This window comes from Bemisia tabaci, chromosome 9 (assembly GCF_918797505.1).
Source record: "Bemisia tabaci chromosome 9, PGI_BMITA_v3".
Classification (NCBI taxonomy): Eukaryota; Metazoa; Arthropoda; class Insecta; order Hemiptera; family Aleyrodidae; genus Bemisia; species Bemisia tabaci.
The window spans coordinates 23609024-23626089 of NC_092801.1; the positions used below are offsets into that span (position 1 = coordinate 23609024).

The 17066-nt window shown below is 39.5% G+C and overlaps 1 protein-coding gene and 1 non-coding gene across 3 annotated transcripts in view; one reads left to right on the forward strand and one right to left on the reverse strand.

Annotated features, from left to right (window-relative positions):
• LOC109039218 (COMM domain-containing protein 4) overlaps positions 1 to 12687 on the reverse strand; it is a 33856-nt gene extending 21169 nt beyond the window's left edge. Inside the window, exons 1-3 of one of the 2 annotated variants that reach the window (XR_011900544.1) lie at positions 12491 to 12687; positions 5715 to 5750; positions 1686 to 1757 (exon numbers count right to left, since the gene is read on the reverse strand). Coding sequence is in view for 1 of the 2 variants with exons in the window: in XM_072304396.1 (XP_072160497.1) it covers positions 1686 to 1757; positions 5715 to 5717 (75 nt within the window). In the remaining variant the exon portion in view is untranslated. The remainder of the gene's footprint in view (positions 1 to 1685; positions 1758 to 5714; positions 5751 to 12490) is intronic. The other variant, XM_072304396.1, reaches the window with a different exon arrangement.
• Positions 12688 to 14799: 2112 nt separating this feature from the next.
• On the forward strand, positions 14800 to 14993 carry LOC140225548 (U2 spliceosomal RNA). Its single transcript, XR_011900594.1, has one exon. It is a non-coding gene; the product is annotated as a U2 spliceosomal RNA (small nuclear RNA).
• Positions 14994 to 17066: the final 2073 nt, after the last annotated feature.

Below are 17066 nucleotides of genomic sequence, written 5' to 3' on the forward strand. Positions count from 1 at the left end.
TTTCAATGTTACCCAAGAATTCATTCATCTGTTCAATGTGAAGTGGTCTTAGAAAACTGAGAAAGAAGAAAATTACTGGTACTCATATGGCGTCCCTCCCGGGGGCGCGACCACCAATAGATTTTCAAAAAGCCCGCGCAAGATACCTCATTTTGAAAAGCCCGCGCGCCTACGGGCGGCCGAATGACTAGTTGGTTCAGTGGGACTTCTGGCAGATAGCGCTCAGATCCGTCAAGAAATCGAGGACACAAAATTACACAGGGCCTTATGGGAGTGAGGGGTCCTAAAGCGAAGCTTTTATTTGGTCCATGCCTGAACCCACCTAGGCATCAGGGTGGGATTGTTGACCAAGCCCAAGTGACTCCTGCCAGATCACTTCTGATTGGTCCCGATCACCACCCGCGCTCATCAGTCCTCCAATCCGGGAGACCGATGAGTGCCTCGGAAATGCAAGACAACGGGAAAAAGAGAAACTGCATTCCACTGCACCCAGCTCCAGCCCTCCTTTGTTTTCCTCCGTTGCGTCTTACGGCAAGTTTCTCAGAGGGACTCAAAATGAGAGCAGCAAGCCAGCAAGTGCGGTGTTGCCAGATCTCCTCTCCCACTGTCTCCCATTTCCTGGAGGGTGCCAAAGGGACTCTCAGGCCTCCCGCAACTTGCTAGGGTCGAGCACCCTAGCCTTGTCCCTGGGACCTGGTTACAACTAAAAATTGATTGCGAGTAAAATTTATAGAAAATTGCAAAGGAAAATATGAATACATGTTGGTTAAAATTGCTTTTTATTGGCGTTTTGGCGACTTATGAGCGTTCATAGGTACGGTTTTTTTTTTTTTTTTTTTTTTTTTTTTTTTTTTTTTTTTTTTTTTTTAACGCGGCAATACTGCTTCCTGTATGAAGACGGAACGACGGATCTTTGAGGATAATTTTAGTCTCACCCCTAATCTTCGGTTTGGATGGGTTAGAGCGGACGCTTCAAGTCTTATTTCTACGTGTTTCCTACTTCAACAACTCGTTTTCGTCAAAGGGAAACGTTAATGTTAAGTTTCTCTATGACTTGGAATTAGAGACCGGGTGTATTTAGCGGCGATTTAGCGGGCGGTAATGGATCTTTCGAGGGCATTTTCTTGAGTAGATTTGGACGGATGTGGGTGAACTTGCACACGGTTTTAAGATAAGAAAGTGACGCATTCGTTGAAAGCAAATGGTATATTGACTTGAGCTGAAAGAACTAAAAACAAAACTAAGAAGAATAAAGCTTTCAGAGCAAATTACTATTAGTTCCGACGTCGAACAACAATGCTACATTCAAATACTCGTGACGAAGAATATTACCGAAGACATTCACGTTCTGCGTTATCTACATGGAAGCGTTTCAGAGTTGTGTTCTAACTTCAGCGGATATTTTTCACTGAGCCACGAAGCTGAAAGCAACATTTTTAGGCTCAAAAAGAACAATTTTAGGAACCATCGACATTTGCGGCAAAAATCACCAACTTCGGCGAAGTGCCCTTTTATTTTCGGGCGCAATTACTGGCATATGCCACCCTAAAAAGTTAGGAGACAGTTCGAAACTTAAAACAGAGGAAAAAGTAGACATGGTAGAAACAAAATTTTCTGGAAGGGACATCTGATAACGAAACTCAAAACTCAAGAGGACTTAAGAAAATTTGCCATGAAAAACTTACCATTTTTGAAAGGTTATTGATTTGCACGAGGAGCCAATCCGGACAATCCGCATCTCCGCAAAATTTGAATCTCTGATAACACAACAAGAAATAGGTCACAGTTTCAGAATAGTTAGAGAACATCATTCAGGGAAGTTTCAGAATAATGATTAAAATTATAAAGAATTATTAAAATATTGGAGATATACTCAGAATAGTTGCAAAATCGTGATGTATCTTTTATTTTTCGGATAAAAAATAAATCAACTTTCTACAGGGTGTCCAGTAAAACAGGCTGGTCAAAAATCAGCACGTTGTCTCTCTCGTACGTTGTACTCTGGCAAGATCGCTGTCAGTGGCGGTTGGGTGTCGCAGAGCGCACAGAAGCGCTATAATAGCGACTTATTAGAAGTAGTAACAGGGTGTCTACTAAAACAAAAACAGGCTGGCCAAAAATCAGTGCTTTTACGGTACTTTTTCAGTACATTCCCAGGAAATTCGGTACCTCCTCGAGAGAAAAATTCAGTACTTTTGCAGTAGGTACCTCCAATAATTGACGAAATTCAGAAAAATTCAAAAATTAGAATTTCGCACTCGAATTGCGACAAAAATGACAAAAAAATGAAAAAATTCCGGACCTTCTAGCGGAATTCCGCACTTTTTCAGTACTTCCGGACCGCCCTTAAAAACTCAGTACTATTTCCGTACTTTCCGTACTTTCCGGACTTGTAGACACCCTGGCAGTACTTAGGGAGGCGATTTCAAGATTTTTTAATAGCGCCATCGTTTATTTTGTGAAAATTGCCATTGGAGACAGTTTGGCAATTCGTTGATCCCCGCACCATGCACCCGGCCCATTTGATCTGCTTTGATCGTATGAGCACGTCACCAAGCAAAACGTTTCTCGAAACCTGGAAACTTAGAAAATAGCGTTCACTAAACCGATGTGTCGATAGTTAGAGTGGGGAAGGGAGGAAGAAATATTCAGCTCTTGACTAGAGGCAGCTGTATCAGTGGCGTGGCGTGCTTTGCGCGATAGATCGATTGTTATGCCATTTAAACCTATGGAAAAGGATCGATAAACACGGTGTTCGCAGCGAACACCTTAATAATCGATTCTTTACCATAGGTTTAAATGGCATAACAATCGATACATCGCAATTCACGCCACGCCACTGAGCTATATCACTTTCGTCGTGCGTTCGCCCAAGCTTTTTTGCTTGTAAGTTTGGCGTCATATTCTTTTTAGAAAGAGATAACACGATACTACATTTTTTGGAGAGGAAAACTCCTGATCGACATGTCTAATCCGTGTCCGTTACGCAAGTTCAATACACACGTCATTATTGACTTTCCAGTGGCGTGGCGTGCTTTGAGAAAGATTGATTGTTATGCCATTAAAACCTATGGAAAAGGATCGATAAACAGGGTGTTCGCAGCGAACACCTTGATAACCGATTCTTTATCATAGGTTTAAATGGCATAACAATCGATACATCGCAATTCACGCCACGCCACTGTGACTTTCGCGAGCTTTGTTTCAATATTTTTTTTTAAAATAAAATCTAACATTTGAAGGTAAAAAGTTGCCAGAAAAGAAAGCGCCTTGACACTGGACGGTGGTATGAATACTGCTCTGAGAGCAGTATTCATAGAGCAGTGCTCTTATTCGATTGTTAAATATGCAAAACTACGTAACTCCATTCCGGTCAGTGGCGTGACGTGAATTGCGATGTATCGACTGTTATGCCATTTAAGCCTATGGTAAAGAATCGTTTATTAAGGTGTTCGCTGCGAACACCCTGTTTATCGATCTTTTCCATTGGTTTAAATGGCATAACAATCGATATATCGCAGTTCACGCCACGACACTGATTCCGGTGTTTCAAAATCTGTACACCTGCTTTATTTTTTTGAAGAGAAACAAACCAACTTCATAGCTTGAACAGAGTGTCCAGTTTGTTTTCTTTTTCATTTTAGGAAATCCTGATTTCTCCTGATTTTGGACTGCTAAATCCTGATTTCATAATTTTTCCAAATCCTGATTTTTTGCGGAGAAAAATTGAAATTTCGGCATAAGCGTATGCGAAAGCATACAAAAAAATCCGATCGGACAGCCGGCTTTTCTCAAATCCTGATTTCACAACCGATTTTTCCTCAAATCCTGATGACATCGGGATTAAATCCTGATTGACCTTAAATCCTGATAGAATCGGGAAAATCCTGATGCTGGACACCCTGTTGAAATGTTTACGGAATATTGCATATAAGACATTGGAAAATACACTAAAGCGACGTATCGTCATATCGATGGCGAAAGTGCGAAACGAAAAAGTTGATTGTTGATTTGAGTTACTATTATTTGGTTACATTTCTTACCGCTTGTTTATTTTTAATTCTTCTATGAAAATTAACCATTTGCTAAATACAATCATAGCTCAAGCACGCTGATATTATGCTGCCAAAACTTTGATAGCGGGAGAGGAAAGCTGGCAAGGGAAGCGTGAAGGCCGCTGCGATATTAATCTCCCATCCCATTGCTACGGCGCAACGATACAACTATTCGTACTCTCCGGAATGCGTGAGGTATCACGCCACAATTGAAGGCGTTTTCGAAACCGCCAACTTTCCATATCGCGATTCTTGTGTCGCATTAATAGGGTATCTGGTCTACTAAAACTGGCCAGCAAATATTACTTTTACAGTGCCTACTTCATACCTCCTAAGCAGAAAAGTTAAGTGCTTTTTTAGTACCTGTACATGACGAAATTCAAAAATTGCCCAAATTAACGAGGCCATCGCGAGAAAAATGACGTGGCCAGCAAATTCAAAGCTCATCGGTGGCTTGAGGATAAACTGGCTTTACAATCACGATCCAGTGGAAAAATACTGCACCAAGTATCACTACGCAAAGGATTACATATTTTCCTGGCTGTTTTAAAAAGCACCCGTGGCAAGAAGCAAAAAATTCCGGACCTTCATAGGGGATTTCCGTACTTTTTCAGTACTTCCGGACCGCCTACGAAAAATCAATATTATTTTCGGACTTTCTGGACCAATAAACACGGTGGGATAGTTAGGCGCTTGGTGTCCGTTTTTACGGTTGCAAAACTGATGCAAAAAGTTTGATTTTATAAGGTGAAAACAATGGAACCTTTGTTAATTTTCGCGTGTAATCCGAGGAAGGATTGGTGAAACTTTCAGCTGGAAACGCCCAATGTTCCCCCTATCAAAACGCGATTTCAGAGGGCAAATTTTGCAACATTGAAACAATGACCTAAGTGCGAATCTTTTGGACGCAATTTAAGCATATCTTCCCATCAAATTTTCAGAATTTTAGATTAAATTGCGTACATAACTGTCTGAAAGTTTTGGAGACAAATATTTACAATTTTCCCCAGTAATTTCTGTTTTAATCGAAGGAAATTCGGCAACGTCCGAAGGCTCATACGGCGTTCCTCCTCGGCACGGCAGTTATGGTATACCATCGGCCGGCGGAGAGTTGGTTTCGCACTTCCGCCATCGATAAGACGATTACGTTGATTTACACGGAGAAAAAAACTTCGTGCATAGGACCCGAATTTGAAGTCATATGGATCTCTAAAGTTTTCTGATTACGCATCCGAAAACTTGAGGTCGAGCTGCCGAACTTCGGGTCAGACATCTGAAGCACTTCGGTTTGTACCGGAGTACTTCAGATGTGTGACCCGAACCCTTCGGTAAATATGGAAGTACTTCAGATGTCTGACCCGAACTTCGGCAGTTGTTGCTGGACATCAAGTTTTTAGATACGTGATCCGAAAACTTCAGAAATACGTATGACCTCAACTTCGGGTCCCACGCACGAAGTTTTTTTTTTCTCCGTGTAGAGTATTTTCCGATGGAAATACAATGTTTTTTCTCGTCACAACGTAAAACAGAAAATCTCTGACGCGGGGTGCAGGGTCTCAAAAACTATTTTTTTGTTTTTGCTTTTTGTTCCTTTTTTTTGTGGTAAAGCGTTCTGTACGTGCTTGAAGAGAGCAAAGGTTAGAAGCAGACAGGACTCACCATTGTGGGAGAGGGTTGCCGCACATCAAATGTCACCTGAAACAAAGGGAGCGACGTATGAGTCACACGACGGAAAATGTACTTAGCCCCTCCCTCCCACCGACATGGGGCGGACGTAAGACGGGTGGGAATGACGCAAGGCGAGCGAGGGCTACTCGGGGATGTTCGCGTCACCGCTGTCGCACAGTTGCGAGGCGTGAATGATCGATTTTCGATATTTCCCCCCATTTGAAACTGTGATAAAGAATCGATTATTGAAGTGATCGTTGCTAAAACCCTGTTAATTGATCCTTTTCCATAGGTTTAAATGACAGATAAAGCGATGTATCGCAATGCACGCCACGCCGCACATTGGTTCCCAGACCCGATCTAGGTGGCATTAATTCGAAAAAATGAATTTTGGAAAAATTAAAATTTGACACCACAGATTGATAGTGCATACTCTCGAGAGTAACTTGGCCAAATTTCATGAAGATTGGATCACTAATAAGGAAATGATAAGCACCTAAAGGTGAGGCCGCGAGGTACTTTTGGGCGGACTCGCACCAGTTTTCAGTGTTTACTGTCAGGTCCTATGATTTGAAGTTCATCACACAGAAATAGATGCAAATGTGAAGTGTTCTGTTATGGTGTATCAAAAATATAAGGCATGGTAAAGGTTTATACGTTCTTACTATCTTTCAAAAACGTGTCTATACATCTAGACAAGCCGTTAGACAAAGCGTTATTTTCTACTAATTCCAAGCAAATTTTTACAAAAATGGCTCTAGATGAATGTCTTGCGCCGGTTCGCACGCATACAGACCTACTGTAGTAGTTAGTACTAACCCTAAACTTGATTTTAGTGCAATAAAATTCTGCGCATACTTGCGTCCCTGGGGGTTAGGGCACTTTGAATTTCCAAAACCGGCTTTCAAGAAATAAAGAATTGACACACTAAGGAGCTTACTGCAGACCTCAGATCCTTGGGAATATGAATACTGCATTTTTTACAGGTCATATGGGTTCTCAAGTCTTCATAATCGTTAAGATGATTATTTTTTACTTTGTCTATACCTCTAGAGAAGCCCATAGACTTACCACAGCTCCGGTTTTTTGACTGGAAATTTTACAATTATGACTCAAAATAAAGGCCCTGCGTAGGTTCGCACGCATACAGACCTACTGTAGTAGTTAGTACTAACCCTAAACTTGATTTTAGTGCAATAAAATTCTGCGCATATTGCGTCCCTGGGGGTTAGGGCACTTTGAATTTCCAAAACCGGCTTTCAAGAAATAAAGAATTGACACACTAAGGAGCTTACTGCAGACCTCAGATCCTTGGGAAAATGAATACTGCATTTTTTACAGGTCATGTGGGTTCTCAAGTCTTCATAATCGTTAAGATGAATATTTTTTCCTTAGTCTATACCTCTAGAGAAGCCCATAGACTTACCACAGCTCCGGTTTTTTGACTGGAAATTTTACAATTATGACTCAAAATAAAGGCCCTGCGTAGGTTCGCACGCATACAGACCTACTGTAGTAGTTAGTACTAACCCTAAACTTGATTTTAGTGCAATAAAATTCTGCGCATACTTGCGTCCCTGGGGGTTAGAGCACTTTGAATTTCCAAAACCGGCTTTCAAGAAATAAAGAATTGACACACTAAGGAGCTTACTGCAGACCTCAGATCCTTGGGAATATGAATACTGCATTTTTTACAGGTCATGTGGGTTCTCAAGTCTTCATAATCGTTAAGATGAATATTTTTTCCTTAGTCTATACCTCTAGAGAAGCCCATAGACTTACCACAGCTCCGGTTTTTTGACTGGAAATTTTACAATTATGACTCAAAATAAAGGCCCTGCGTAGGTTCGCACGCATACAGACCTACTGTAGTAGTTAGTACTAACCCTAAACTTGATTTTAGTGCAATAAAATTCTGCGCATACTCGCGTCCCTGGGGGTTAGGGCACTTTGAATTTCCAAAACCGGCTTTCAAGAAATAAAGAATTGACACACTAAGGAGCTTACTGCAGACCTCAGATCCTTGGGAATATGAATACTGCATTTTTTACAGGTCATGTGGGTTCTCAAGTCTTCATAATCGTTAAGATGAATATTTTTTCCTTAGTCTATACGTCTAGAGAAGCCCATAGACTTACCACAGTTCCGGTTTTTTGACTGGAAATTTTACAATTATGACTCAAAATAAAGGCCCTGCGTAGGTTCGCACACGTGCAGACCGACTGTAGTAGTTAGTGCTGACCCTACACTTGATTTCGGAGCAAAAAAATTCTGCGCATACTTGCGTCCCTGGAGGTTAGGGCACTTTGAATTTCCAAAACCGGCCTTCGAGAAATGAAGAAAATTGACACACTGAGGAGCTTACTGCACTACTGCAGACTCCAGATCTTTGAGGACTGCATTTTTTGCACATCACGTGAGTTCTCGAATCCTCACAATCATTGGGATGATTATTTTTCACCTTGTCTATACCTGTAGAGAAGCCCATAGACTAAAGACAGTTCCCGTTTTTTGACTAGAAATTTTACAATTATGGCTCAAAATACAGAACACGTGGGTTCTTAAATCCTCTCAATCGTTTAGATAATTGTTTTTCACATTGTCTGTACCTTTAGAGAGGCCCATAGACATAGCACTGTTCCACAGAAAAGGAGCTTACTGCACTCCTCGCGCATTATTCCGTGATTGTATGAGTAAATGTCCTCTAACTTAACAACGAATGCTTATTTCTTTCTTGGTTCATGATTTCTCCGTGTTTTTATTCTCTAAGGTTTGTAAGGCTCTGAAATCATCGCAAGCTCACAACTTTGTTTAAAAAAGAAAAAAAAGCAAGTGTGACACCTCACCCTTTTTGATGCGCAATAAAATATTATACCGATGAATATTTTCCTGCTCTTACAGACAGTAATCATTTTTCTTTCAAAATACTTTGTTATTAATTTTGGTTTCTGCTTTCCTTCATTGAGTGAATATACTTCTTGTTCAAGTAAAATATTCATGTTACGTATGTTTAAATTGCCGCGTATAATGAATTTAAATGTATTTTTTGAATTATAGACGAAGATCGAATCTTAATTCATAGTTATTCTGATAACATAATAATTCTGATAGCATAATTGTACCATTAAATTACAAAGCTTCAAAATTTCTGTTGGTTTTAAAGCGCGGCGAATCAAGAAATCAGCGAGCATTGAGGTTCAAATAAAGGTCCTCTTACGCTGATTTGTCAACACTGTATGAACAACTCGAATAGTGGGATAAGCAGTTTTCTTTGGTACTGGAATTTATTTTCCTCAGGGAAATCACAACATTTAGGAGGTATATTTTACCAGATAATACCAATTCCTGGTTCACAAAAATTATACAACATTGCCCACCCCCCCTCCCCCATAAAAAAATTAGTAATTAGAGGACAAATCCTCGTAAATTCATCGATAGTTTTTGATGATAAATCAAAAAAGGTTGAAAAATATATCAGTCCAGGAATTCAGCCATGTTAAAATATTATTAATGTAGTATTAAGTATGAATTTTCAAGCTAAATGCAAATTTACCACCTTATGCTAGATGATACAGTCAAATTGACTTCAAATTCGTAATTAGCGACCCAAAGAACCCCTAGAAACATATATAAATGTCATCATCAGTGATATTCTAATTAATGCCACCTAGATCGGGCCCTGGAACCAATGTGCGCCGCGGTGTTGCGGGCCGCTCGGGGGGAAAAATTTGGTGATCATTTTCCCTCGGGTAGATTGATTGACCTCTTACGGATTTGGAAAATTTAACTGAGACAATTTTCGAACGGAATTTTGGGAGTGAAACTTCGCTGCTACATTTTGTGAAATTGAATTCCGTTTTGAAATTGGGCGGAATAAAATTTTAAAAAACGGGATTGCAAGATGAAATGATTTAAAAATTACCTACTTTCAGAACGGAACCTTTCAAAATGAAATTTTTGTGAGAATGAAAACCAGAAGAAAAAACAAAAAGCAAGTAGAATGAACATTAATGGAACGTAAACGGTGAGAGATTTTATATAAAAAGGACCGACACATAAAGAGAAAATGCATGAAATGGGATTTTAGAATTGCATCTCATAAAATGCAATTTTCAGAGAAAATCTAAAATAAAATGAGATGTTCGGACAAATATTTGTACGACACAATTTCTGAGGTTTTTTTAAGTGAAATTTCAACACAACTTCAGAAATGAAATTTTGGAAAACCCCAAACAATTATAACATTTTTTGAAAATTCAATGGGGACTTGGCTTGAAATGGCAGGTAAAATCACCTGGTTTTTTTCTTTTTTTTTCAAAGTGAATTCAGCTATTACAATACAGGATCTACAATTAGTAGATTCTACTATAGCTTAAAGACACTGTAGAATAAAGAATTAAGTCTTGGGACTCTTCTGAAAAGTTTCCATCTACAGCTTCCTGACTAAGTTCTAAATCTTTCTCCTTCAGTACTGATTACTTTCATTTTTCAATTTAAGTAAGTAGAACTGATAGCCCCTTGCTTCATCCTGAATTTTCTTATTAAAGAACGTTCTAAAACCAAAATTGAGCAGTAGAAAAACTATGCTTATCTTTACAATTGTGGCTTCTGTAAGACCCTCCTTGATTTTAACTGCTTAAAAATTGCAACAATCATAAACTTAAAACACTCTTATCTGAGCCAGATTCATTAAAATATTAGCAGATCACACCCTCTTGAAATCACGAGGCATTGGGGACATTTCAAATCGCATGACGAAGCTTGGTCCCTATGCACATTCCCAGCCTCTGAAATGGCAGCTGAAACTGATGTTAGGTCACCAAAATGCATTTGCCATAAGTCTCCCCATCATCCTACACAGTAAATTACTTTAACTTGAAATAAATCAGCATGCCTGGCAATACTACATGTACAAATATGGGATTCTCAGGAAGCTAGGTTCAAGTCAAATAGTTGCAGTTATAAAAAAACGGAGTCTTATTGCTCAGTAGGAGTAGAGCAGCGAATTCAGATACATAGCATCCACACCAGATATGTTTTTTACGCACACAGATTGTCTACAATCAATTTAGCATTGTAAGTAAATGTAAGAATCAAGATGGCGGATCTTCTGTTGCTGTCTAGGAGAGCGTTAACTTATTTGGAGTAGGTACGGTGGAAAATTAATCCTTTTCAAACTGAATAAATTATGATGCCAGCTAACAGGAAATGAGCCACAAGAACTCGCCTACAAGTGTGCTAACAACTGGATGAAAATATGGGCTAAATTATGATAGAGCTTGCTCAGATCAAGATGAGACAAATGACAGATCTTCTTTCTGGCAGCACTCATCAGTGGTGTTTTTTAAATTTAAGTATTGACTTGTTGACTGATGGTACTTCAGAGCTGTTCAAATAATAAAATTAGTCTGAATACACAAAGAGCAAACTCCAGACTGTCACTCTACGATGGGCCTGATACAAACTTTGGCCAGAGCAAAAACAGAAGTTGTTCCTTATAGATAATAGTCGTATTTTGTTCGACGAAACAACTCGGAACATCTCGTAACAGTCATATTTTGTTTGAATGTTATTTATGTTAAGGGGCGTGGCCTATTTTTATTCGTTTAATTATTTTACACAATTTGGCAACGTTTTGCGACATTGTTTCGAAACAATCGGAACGTCCTCAGAGGATTGTTATGACTGTTGTGTACATTTGTTAACAAGATTTCTAACCTCACTTCTAGCTGCTTTGCTCTCATTGGTTGTGAAAAAGTGACGCAAATAACACAAAATCGGTAACAGGAAACAATTGTTGCGGCGAACAAAATACGACTAATGTCTCACAAATCAAGATGAGTGCATTGGCAAACTCTGAAGATCACTCCCAACTTCACAATCTGCAGAAGAAATTTGCGTTTTTCAAGCTTCCCGCTTCAAATAGGATACTACAGCACATTTGAACATTTCGTTAGAGGAGTCGTTCCATTTAATCCCTGCTCAACATGGCCGACACCAGTAGAGGAGAGAACGAGCTCAATCATGGCGGATATCTATCAGCATGAGAAAAATGTGAATGTAAACACACCGATTGTTATCGGGTAGTTAGAATCATCGTCCCATCACATGTGTTTGGGCGGATTGGTGTTGGCTATGTTGAATAGTGCATGGTTTCCTTGTGAGCAGGGGATGGATGAAATGACTCCTCTAGCAAAATGTTCATCTATGCCATATCTATTCTGAAGCAGGAAGCTCGAAAAAATACAAATTTCTTACGCAAATTGTGAAGTAAGGAGAGCATTTCAGACTTTGCCGATGCACTCACTGTGATTTGTGAGACACTTTCGATGAGTAACAACTCTTATTTTGGCTCTGGCAAAAGTTTGCAACGGGCCCATTGTACACACATTGAACAAAAACTGTGGTATAGTGAGTTACAAACATCATGAGGGTTACAGTAGTTGCACCAGAGATTGATAATCAATTAGAGAGAGAAAAAGGTTTAGAGTAAATTTGTGGGGTCAGGGTTCACCTCTAGATCTTCATACTCTCATAAATTTGGCTAATGAACCACACACGTTCAACTGCTTGTTCGCACACATAGGCACAATTCATTTTCCAGATGGACCAAAGATAGCGGCAAGGTCTTAAAAAGTATCATAATTTGGGAGGGTATTGATTATCTAATTAACATAGTCACTGATCTGTTCCGGTAAATGAAAAAGGTTTGGTCAAGACAAAAAACAGCGAGCTTGGGACGGAGGGATCATGGAGGTCTTGCTTACCTTGGATGTAAAGACTTGAGTGATCAATTCGTCACCGATTCAAAGTTAGCACAATAAGGACAAATTAAATGCAAAAACGTTGCATCACAAAGTTGTAAGCACCATACACATGTTGTAAGACAATAAATTATTATAATTATAGTTCACAAAGACACGTGACACTCTGCAAACGCCTAGATATTTTGATGTGAAACTGAAAAAACATAACCTCACTAGAACAAAAGAAAACATGTCTACCGGAAACGCCGTCTACCGGAAAGGGATTGGTTGAAATTATGGCGGGAAATATGGGCGGGATATTTATGGCGGTAGTTTAAAATGTGCCCGCCAAATTCAATTTGACGGACTTTTTGCGAAAACTATTCTAACGTTTAAAGCAGTTTATTTTGATGTTTCAAGCTAGTTTTCCTCAACAGAAGTCTCTTAATTGACGTTTAAAAGAAAGTAAGATAGAAAATAAATACCATTATGTTTTTAATATGAAATAGATGAGCTCTCTGTGGCCCTAGTATTGAAAGCCCTTTATCTAGGATGTTAGATAAGTCCCCTCTCCTTTTAACTTTTTATCTAAGTAAGAGAAAAAATGTAAGACTTTGAAGATTAGGTTCAAAAGAAGCCTATTTTTGACGTTCCTAAATTTTTTTTGGGGCCCCCGTGGGCGGTAACGGACCCAGTTTTTTTTTTTTTTTTTTTTTTTTTTTTTTTCTAATAGGGAGATTTTCATTGTGATACTTTGTTCAAAAGAACACAAAAAGAAAATTCTCCGCGTAAATCCGAAGTCTGCACCTCAAATCGTTTCAAAATAGCGGCTGGTTAAAGTTCAAAACGGCCGAATATTGGCGCCTCGGTTTTTTGCCAATGGATTTATCCGAAACTCGGTATTTGGGTGGTATATAGATGTAATTAAAACTACTGAAAAAATGTAGCTCAAAATCTTTGACTCTGATTGATATTTTTGAAATACCTGACCTTAAATTGCTTCCCCCGCAAAATAGTGTGAACCTAGCACTATTTTACCACCGTGTTACATACAGTTCGGGCCACATTTTGTATTGTTGTTTTCTTGTTAATAAGTAGCACATATATACACCAACATGAATATAATGTAAAATTAAATGCGAGGGGCTTGGAGGACAAGCATAAGTGGAGTTTTTGGAAAATTGGTTTATTAATGATCTCTCAAGTAAAATTAGTTTCGATGCATTTCCTCTGAAAAATTTGCTCCCAAAATTCAAATATTTCAGCATCAAAAAGTCAGTTTGAATTTCCTTTTCACCGTAAGGATCCGTGTAATTGCGAAACTTCAAACGCGTATTTCTCGAAAGGACAAAAACTGTACTTATGCGGGTGGTCCTCCAAGCCCCTTATATCAGAAGGCGGATCCAGCAATTCGGCAACACTGGATTCCTCAGTGGCGTGGCGTGAATTGCGATGTATCGATTGCTATGCCATTTAAACCTATGGTGAAGAATCGATTATTAAGGTGCTCGCTGCGAACACCCTATTTATCGATCCTTTTTCGTAGGTTTAAATGGCATAAAAATCGATATATCGCAAAGCACGCCACGCCACTGGATTCCCTCCACGCTACGTCAAATAATCGATTCTTGTCAGAGCTCTTGGCCCCTCCAGGCATCGATACATTTCCATTGGTTAATGGAGAAAAGACAATGTTGCCAATTTGCTGGGTCCGCCAATACCTCATACAAAGGTATAATGCGTTATTAATTACATTCAGACAATGTAAAATTTTGTATCAGAATATTATTTTCAAACTTAAAATGGAGAGAAAATCACCACCATACCATTTTCCGATTGAGAGAAGGATGAGAAAATTTGCTGCTCAGAGCAGGTCCTCTACAACAATGCTCCTAGCCCACTGCATCCATTGTTTTGCCCGTTACAACAAGTCGACCCACAGTGCGCCGCGGCCGTTAGAGGCGGGCGCTCAGCGTGGGGGAAAACCGGCGCACGGCCCGGTGTTGTAACAAGTCTGTGTCTCACTCCCTCCTGTCGCCTGACTCCGCCGTCATCTCACTCTTACATTATTTCCACTCCCGCTCAACAGATAGAGCTAGTTCTTTCACGGTAAACCGAGTCTAATTTAACAAAATTTACAGCGGTTTTATGATTAAATTCGCCAAACGAATTTACGTCACAGGAAGATGATTTTTCAGCGCATTTTTTGGATAACGGTTCTAGTTGCTGCTGAATTTGAGGCTGAGGCCAAGACGCTGTGAAACAGCCACCCGCGTGAATTTTTATTGAATTCGAATTGACCGGACCCCTAGGATGGCGTGCAGATCGGTATCGCTTCTCGGCCTTAATGGCTAAGATCAAAGTGTAGTATCTGTTCTTATCAGCTTAATATCTGATACGACCCGCACTGCGGGTCCAGTATATTAAACTTATTTTTGGAAACAGGCGGAGTGTTAGGGGCTTGCTCCACCTCTGCCACGGATCGGCCCGGTATTGCAGTACCGCCGGGATCGGTCCAATAATTACAACCAATTCCCTCAACAAGAAGTAGCTCTGAGTTAACATAATGTGCGGCGCTGCAGGCAAATAATTAAATCAGTCATTTATCAGATGTCTAGGCAGATAGTCAAACTTTGATGGTTCACAAAGATTTGTATGTTTTTGATGAGGAACTAGTAAGTTTTCATTGTTTTGAAAGTGATAATTCATCAAAACTACCAACTTCTCTTGTATTTTGCCCTCCAAATGGTCCTCATACATTTTAACTTTCAGAATTTAAAAAGTCGGTATTATATGACATGCTGAAAATTCTGCGATGAAAGCTCCTTTAAGGACTACATTTCATTTAGTTACAATTCCATGATGCCAATTTTTACAGAAACTCCTCATCAACTTGAGAGAATAATTATTTTGTCTAAAATTAGCAAAAGAATCAGAATTTCAATCCGAGTAAGATTATTTGACTATTTGACTAGGCATTTGATAAAATGCCTGCTTTGACTATTTGCCTGCGACGTATATATATCCTTTTTTCTAAATTTTACAGTAGATATTCGATTCAATAATTGTTTAGCCGAAACGGAACTACGGAATCTCTTCAATGTTCAATTTCAGGAAAATTTCCCATTAGTTTCCTCAGTAAAATTTAAGTAGAGGGCAAATTTTCTGGTTCACCGCAACTAAGAAGTGTCCTCCCTGCACGCACAAAATACCTCAATTTTTACTACATGATCACATACCAAAAATCATAGATCTTCAGAAATAGCCCAGAAAAATTGAAAATTTGAGACTTCGGGAACTTACAGTGGTGTAGGTGAGTTTATTTCAAGATAAAGGAAATACTTGTAACAAAAATCATTGTGTGAGGCATGAATCTGTGTGTGAGCATTATCTTGATGGGCGTTAATTACTTGATCATCAGCAAATAAAAAGTGTTTCTTTATCATTCAGAGGGGCACCCATTCCGGTAGGTTCTTGATTGGGTTCCTGCTGAGGTTCAGTTACACGATCAAATTGAGCCATCAAACTGAAGCTCTGATTGGTGGAAAAAGACCTGAGCTGAGGATGCGACCAATGAGAGGCCCAATTTGATGGCTCAATTTGATCGTGTGACTGAACCTCTAGGAGAAGGCGCATTGGGCGCTCAATAAAGGCTTAGGTTCACACTGCGATTAATCGCCGCGAGTGAAAGACGAAAACCAATGGAGAGCCTTGATTTCGATATATCGACGTCAATGGATCGATACCAAGCCTCACCATTGGCTTTTGTCTCTCACTCACGGCGATTAATCGCCGTGTATATCTCTTGATATCTAGGCCTTGAGAGGTTGGAGGGGTGGGATTGAGGCAGACATGTTACGGTACTCGATACCCGAAGGGTTGTGGTTCGACAGGGAGTAGTGGAAGTTAAGCGCTGTCTCCACTCGTCAAAATGGCATCAAAATGGAAGCTCAAAGTGAAACGATTTCAACGATAAGTGGCTCAAAGTCGGGACTTGATGCGATTGATGAGTGTTGCAACTCAAAATAGAGCGGCGTGACTCTTTTTTGATCAACAATCGCGAACAGATCGTATTTATCGATTCACTTTGAGCTTCCATTTTGGCGCCATTTTGACGAGTGGACACAGGGCTTTAGGTGTTTAAAAGCGCCAGAGAGTGCTATAAAGCGACTTATATGTATGTATGAAAATATGAGCATTTGTTTCTGTTTGAAAAAATTAAATTTCGTCATCCCTTTCGTATGTTCTACACTTTTAACGGACGTGTGATTTTTACTCGAAATGTACCTAAAATTTACGCTCTCGGCATCAACAAAAATCATCAACATTCAACAGGCATCAAAGGTTAGGCATCAACAGCAATGTTTATTAGTAAACTGAGCGTGAATGTAAGTACCGATCACCGCATCAATTCAATCTTATTATGTGTGTAGATGGTAAAATTATGTAGCATAGAAACTCTGCCGTGCTAAGGAAGAACGTCGTATGAACATTCGAGAGTTGCCAAATTTCCTCCGATAAAACATGTATTTTTGACAACATGCATGCACATTTTCTTTTGAAATTTCCATATATTTTAAATTAAATTGCGCACGAA